Source organism: Elaeis guineensis, chromosome 13 (genome assembly GCF_000442705.2).
Source record: "Elaeis guineensis isolate ETL-2024a chromosome 13, EG11, whole genome shotgun sequence".
NCBI lineage: Eukaryota > Viridiplantae > Streptophyta > Magnoliopsida > Arecales > Arecaceae > Elaeis > Elaeis guineensis.
The window spans coordinates 77,774,694-77,781,784 of record NC_026005.2 but is presented as its reverse complement, the minus strand read 5'-3'; the positions used below and the strand labels follow the sequence as shown (position 1 = coordinate 77,781,784).

The window sequence follows — 7,091 nt, the reverse complement described above, 5'->3', positions numbered from 1 at the left end:
AGAGAGAGAGAAGACAGGATATCAAAATTGAGCAGTCTGAGCTATGGGCGGGGGAAACCTCCAGTAGTGGATAGACCCACTTTGGACAGCCCAAAGGTAAAATTCCTAAGCATGTAACATGAATCTACGCAAGTTTCTCTGGGTGAATTGCACAGCTCAGGAGGGAAGCGCGATCTTGGTAATAGTAAGCGTGCAAGCCTTATGCAGCCCAGCCAGTATGCATCATGGGCTGGTTCTTATTTCTCAGGGCCTGAAAGCGTTCAGGGTCGAATCCAAGGTTGGGCCAGGCCGAGACTAATTCTCCTCGTGGCCTCAGGTTGAGCCTGGTCACAAGCACGTTAGAAATGGAGACGCTTGAATCGCTTCATTTTAGAATCCTCCACCGGACATTATTATATATTGGACATCCCTTCTTAACAATAATTGTGATGCAGCCTAAGACATGGGGGTTTTAGTATTAATAGCTACTAGATCTCTGCCATAGCCCCTGTTCTCCTTCCATTCGACCACGTTGTCTGGTGTTGTCCATACATGCGATCTAAATGATTCACAGACAGCTTTGCAGTAACCCTTTCTTTTTTTGGAAAGAAAAAGGAAATGATCCAAAAAACGAAAATGCGACACTTTCACCTCTCAGCTCACTTAGCATTTTTCTTCTAGTTACATGGTTATTATCTGTTCTCCAACAACCACCTAAAGTTAAAATTTTCTTCTCCATATATTTTGGACCTTGCAATCACCTTATATATATATATATATTCATTACTTCAATTCATTCCAATATTCTCACTTCCTTTTTTCGGGTTTAAGTTCGCGACCAAGAGTGATGTTTCTCTGCTACACAAGAATATAAACTTTGAAGCTTTTCGATGCAATTAGAGGGGCAATAATTGATCGAACCATGTCTGGAATTCTGGATAAGCAGTGGAAGAGGCATTCTGGGAAGTAAGAGTACCTAGAACAAATTCTTGAAAGAAGGACCATCGGAATATTGCATGATGTTGTACCATATGGTTATGGACACAAAATCTATGAAAGAGCCCAAGGTTTCCGTGATGTGAACTGAAGATTTGCTACGCCAACTTAAAATATTGATGCTGTCACCATTTTAGCTACCAATTCCCCACCACATCCGAATGACGAGGAGGAAACAATAATTTTCACATGATTGAAAAAAATGCTCATCTGATTAAGAATAGATTCTTGGTACCGATTCCTTTAATCGAGAAAACAAATTTTTAGCTCAAAGTTGTTCGACCAATTATCACCCTGTTGTAGTGCAACGTTCCAGAAACTCCAGTGCGACACCAACAAGTTTCACACTAATTTTGTCTCGGACTGCTAGCTGATTTACCATATTCTTCCCCTGAAAACTATCTTAACCGCCACCTTATTCCTTGCATTTATAAACTCTAGCCAAGCATGATACTGGGACGCAATTAATAATCCAGGAGAGATGGTGGTAGAGTGTAGTTCCAAATGTGCTCCCCTCTTCACTGAAACACCACACTTCCATATACCCTCGCATTGTGTCTGCGTGTGTAAATGAGTGTACGGATAGATGGGAATATGCTCTGCCTGCTGAACAATAATATAATGCCAGGAATATGGGAGCACATGTCTGTATAATGTAGGCACCTAATTCCAAATATTATTTGAGCAGAGCAAGTTAGTAGTAGTAGTAGGGGTGAGACGACCTGATTGGATGATAATGGGAATTGGTCTTCATAATAAAAGTAAAATAAAATAATAATAATAATGATAATAATAATAATGAATAATAAAAGATAATGGGGTACGTGTTTGTAAAACCAGGACCTAATGTGAAAAATTGAAGTTGAGTAGATGCCGGAGAGAAGAACACATATTTCATAGCAGATGATTCATTTGCTTTGTCTCTCTCTGTCTCTCCCTCACATACACAGAAAAGGGGAAAAATATTCATTTTATGCATGCATCAGCTTGGCCTGCTGAAGGAATTAATAGAGACTTTCTGCTGATCAAAATGGCCACCTAATCTGCCAAGAGATGCATGCTAATTTTGGGGTATATAAAAAAACTCAAGAGGGTTGTCATTGTGATACTATTGTAGTGTTTTTGGAGAAGTCTCTGAAATACTGTGGTAAAATGGGTTTCAGATCAGTTGCTTGGTGGCAGCTCTTCTCATCCGAGGATGAGGATTGAGACACTCGTTTACGTCATTGGGTGAGCAAGAGCATATGGTTTTATAGGTTGCGTATGCTGTCCATCATTCACCGATCGAGGTGCATGACAACAGCACTCCACAGTTGTGCATATATCTTCATATTATTTGGCATTTTATCTGCAAGAAAACTTATATTCTTGCCGATTGTGCTGGAATTATGGTTTCAAACCGGAAACTGTAATGCTGGATTAATAGCTTCAAACCTAAATTTTCAATATGAACGTTACTGTACTAGGAGAGGGGATTTATCTTTTTGATGTGAAGGGAGGCTAAATTTAGCCACCCCGGCTTTTATTCGATACGATGGATAAATTACAGCAAGGAGGGGAACATCAGATAAGATACAGCGTAGAAGAAGGCGATGAAAATGAAGAGTTTACAGCCAACCAGAACCTCAACTATGAATGCAAAAAATGAGAAAGATCGAAAGAATATGATGCTGAACCAATTCCAAATTCAGGTAAACCTGAACCAATTCCAAAGGGAACCAGTTACTGTAATTAGAGCCGTAGAGAAGGAGACCTAAGTCTTGTAGAAGCTAAATAAATTAGGGGTTATTATCAATGGTAATTTTGGAGCTTCATATTTTTAATTCATGTTATATTATCTCTCAATTTTGATGTAGTCTCTAATAGTCCATTCCTTTGTAAAATGTGGTGAAAGAGGAAGAAGAGATCAACCTTTCCTTGGTTATTTTGACTTCATTTGTGCGTGTGCTTTGAGTGGACGCCTTTTTTAGCCGCCAGCATATTATAGGTGTTTGGGATTAGCATTTAGCAATTTATCAAACCCTCATTCTAGCTACCACCAGCAAAATTTGTATGAAGCCTGGTGACCAAGTCTAGCTCCAATTTCCTCTAGCTATTCCTTTTTGTAGAGATGGTCTCAAATCTTGTTAATTCCAGGTTCCAAGATCGACAAAGGAGAACTGCAACAACTGAAGTATCAGAGCTTCAATTGGAAGTGAAGATATTTGGAAGACTATTAGCAATGGGTACACTGAACCCATTGCCAAGCAAGAGGCGGCATGGCAGTTTCCAAAAACCTAGAGGATTTGACCGTCGATGAGTTGATGGGATCATTCCAGGCGCATAAGCAACGCATGCAGGATAGTGCAAATCCTAGCACGCAGGAGCAAGCATGGTGGTCAAAAATTGAGTACTCTAGGCCGACAAAGGCTGGTCAAGGAGATGGTAAACATTGGAGGTTGTGATAGAGGCAGGGGGCGAGAAAGTCATCAAAGCCACTGCCAAAAATCAAGATAGAGACCCGAATTATAGTGACAATTATGGATCGAGGCTTTCAATTTAAAACTAATCCATAAGTGAGACTGTTTTCTTTGTCTCATTTCTAATAATGTTGTAAGCATCTGCAAAATAAAAAAATTTGCGGTATCCTCTTCACAGTGGCAATCTTTGAAAGACCAAAAGAAAAAAGATAGTGAGTTTTTAGGGAAAAGAACACAACCAACCAACCAACCAACCTACTGCATTGAATAAGCACCAAAGTAGCACAGTTAACCATCAACAAAAAGCAGCAAAAGTAGTAACAGGAAATTTCTACAATTCGGGTTGTAAATGATCAAAGAAAAAAAAAAGAAAAAGAAAAAGGAAAAGGAGAGGATACCCTCTCTTTTTGCGGTTAGGTTGAAAAAATCGGACTCCTTTTCCAAAGAGAGGTCTGCGTTATTTATAGGGAAATTTTTTTGGTATTTGCTGAGTGTGACACACGGGGGCTTGAATTGACGTTCCGGCATAGACACGTCCAATTGGAAGTGTCCCAGATTGCAACCCCAGAATTTCGGAATCATTGTTGCTCCACCCGTAGCTCATGGAATCGGGCCTTTATTATTTTCCATTCGAGACATGCCAATATAATGAGCAACAACCACAAACCACTGGTGATAAACATCCACGATGCCTAAGAAGTCCGGTTACTTCATTTCATATGTAAAACGAAACTAAATGTTGGCTCTATTCGATTATACCACAGAAAAAAAAAAAAGATGAGGAGGGTGGGGGGTGGATTCACTAGCGATTTATTTACAACTACTCTGTCATCTTCCTCTTTTTTTTTTTTTTTTCTCTCTCTTAAATCCTGTTCCAATGGAGACAATATTATCTCAAATGAAACTAGCAGTCTAATGCATGGGTCCGAACAAGGTGCTCCTCCTGTGGCAATCGCTGTAGGAAGAGCAAGATGAGGAAGAGGACTCTTTTAGAGGCTGCGATGGAGGGAAGGGGCCGGCTCTCCTGAGCTCATTGAATTTAGCGATATCAAAGTTGCGGGCCTTCATGAGCCGCTTCTGTTTGGCGGCGAAGCGGCTCTCGAAAAAACCTTCGAAGGAGGGATCCCTGGAGGTCCTGAGGAAGAAGGCATAGCCCGCCATGAAGTAGAGGGAGGTGACGTAGAAGCAAATGGGCTCCATCACGTCCCAGGTGAGCTCCCAGAAGGTCAGCCGCATGAAGGCCGCAGTCTGGATCACCAGGAAGCCCAGCCCGCACCAGAGCTCCCTCCTCACCTGGCCCTCCGCCTTCATGTCGATCTCCGCCTTTTTCTTCTCCATCTCCTTCAGCTCTTTGTTTTGCGGGTTGTTCGCAGGGGCCACCGATGCCGTCGGAATCATGTTCTCGATTGCTTTTGCCACCTAGCGATCGACACGAGAGGAAGCGATACGTATATTTAGTTATAGAAAGAACAAAAGAGCTAGTAAGTATATTTTGCAAGTAAGTAGAAGGTCCAAAAGAACAGGGGGGAAAAAGAAGTATATATTTGTTTTTACAGCTCTCGAAGTATTTCAAACTATTCAATCATCTGCATAGCTCTTGAAGCGGCTATGCACGATCCAACGGTGGATTCACCGGGAAGAAAAGTGAATCTTTCCTTCGCTAAAAAGATACAACCCCCGTCCGGAGGAGGCCCCTGCATCAAAATTTATACGCTGACACCCAACATATTGTGCACCTCTACTTCTCAGTTGCCAAAGAAAACATATTAACCTTCTTAAAGAGAAAATTAATCTTTATTTCAAGAAGGAAAAAAGAACGACGTCACCCAATCGTTATTATGCTCGAAGCATACCCCATTCAAAGATGCAGAGGGCTGGGGCGGTGTATCAGTACGAGAACTCTCTGGACAAAACGATGCTGATGTCACGAATGTCTACCGCGCCAAAATCGTGTCCCAAACCGATGCCGAATATCTCATATTTCCTCCCATAACAGGGAGAGGGTATCCAAAATGGCCGTTAATGAAGATAAAGCAAGTCGATTCCCTAATTTCTAACTTGTACGCTAGACCCAGCAGCGGTGTTAAAAACCCGGAAAAAAAAAAAGCCCACGAGAAATTTTGTTAAATAAATTAATGAAGGACGATAGAACGAAAGAAACTGGCTGCCAAGTACGAGAAAAAACGGAGGGGGCTCACGAGGTCGGGGCGGAGGAAGACGACGGCGCCGAGGACGATGACGGCCCCGGACTCGTCGAGCGCGCGGGCGACGCCGAGCCCCTGATCGACGCCGGCGACCTCGCAGCAGATCTGGGTGAACTCCGTGTACGCCACGCAGCTCCTCTGGATTCCCCTCAGCCGCGCCCTCGCCGCCTCCATCTGCGCCGCCCGCAGCACCTTCCTCGCCTCCTCCACCGAGATCCTTTCCTCCTCTTCCTGAGTCCCAGCCGACGGGGATCTGGGCGGGGGGACGAGCCCCTCGAGGCGGAGGCGTTCCCGATTCAGCTGCCGGATACGATCGGCCAGGGCGTTGCCGACCGGGAGGGGAAGCCGCTCCGCCGACTGAAAGAGGGCCCGCCACTGGAGGAACCGGCGGAGGAGCCCCCGCTCCTCGCTGGAGTCAGGGAGGAGGCGCCGGAGGTAAGAGGACGGCTCGGCGATGTGGAGGCGGGGAGGGAGAAGGGTGCCGGCGGGGAGGGACTTGGCCGCGTTGACGAACCGGTGAGCAAGGGTTTTGCCGAACGCCATTGCTAGGACTTTGAAGTAATGGGGGTAGGCTAGAGATAAGAAAGAGGAAGAGAGAGAGAGAGAGCGCTGCGCTCTTCTCGTCTACTCCGGGCCTGAGGGTCTTTTAGTTCTCTGTGTTCTGTTTTTCGGACGGGGCAAGAGGGAGGGGCTTAAATAGAGATCCAAAGGGATGGGATTCGTTAATATCTCAGGAGATATTGGAATGGTGGAAAGAGAGAATCAGGAGAAGTACACTGAAAAAATTTCGTTTAATCCACCTGCTACTTTGGAACAATGAAGAGGAACGGAGAAGAGTTGGAACCATGATTATCTAGTGATAAGTCCGGCATTTACTAGTTATTAGTTGGCTTTTCTGGCGGTAGGCATTATTTTGGACATTTACTTTTTTTTTTTTTTTTTTTGATGATAGACGTTTACTAAGTTAGTTTTTTTTCCTTCTTTTTTTTTTTTTTTGGCAGCAGGTATTATTTTTGACGGTGCTAACATATGAAAAGACTGCTAATATGTCCCCCACTTCATTCTCTACATATACGCACACACCTATCGGAGATAAAGGAGGTAGAAAAACTCAATCTCTCTCAAACGTTTGAAAAATTAGAAAAAAATAAAAAAAAATTGATATTTTAAAAAACTATGTATATCTAAATATATCAAAAATAATTATGCATTGAAAATAAATATTTGATGAAATAATGTTCTTTAAATGAATATTTCCTTTTGTACACATAAAGGAAAAAATTCTGGAATAAATTTTATCATTTTAAAAAGTTGTGTGTATCTAAGTATATTGGAAATCACCACTACATTTCTTTAAGAAATAAAAATTAAAATAAATTTTATAATTGCAGGAAGTCATGTATATCTAAATATATTACAAATCATCACATACAGAAAATAATATTTTAGAGAA

The 7,091-nt window shown here is 42.4% G+C and overlaps 1 protein-coding gene across 1 annotated transcript; it reads right to left on the bottom strand.

Moving 5' to 3' along the window:
• Positions 1-4,123: 4,123 nt before the first annotated feature.
• Positions 4,124-6,440, bottom strand: LOC105055837 (calcium uniporter protein 2, mitochondrial). Its single transcript, XM_010937835.4, has 2 exons — positions 5,633-6,440; positions 4,124-4,853 (listed from the first exon to the last, which is right to left on the bottom strand). Exons 1-2 carry the CDS (start codon positions 6,179-6,181, stop codon positions 4,347-4,349), a joined length of 1,056 nt encoding a protein of 351 aa, XP_010936137.1. The 5' UTR covers positions 6,182-6,440; the 3' UTR covers positions 4,124-4,346.
• Positions 6,441-7,091: the final 651 nt, after the last annotated feature.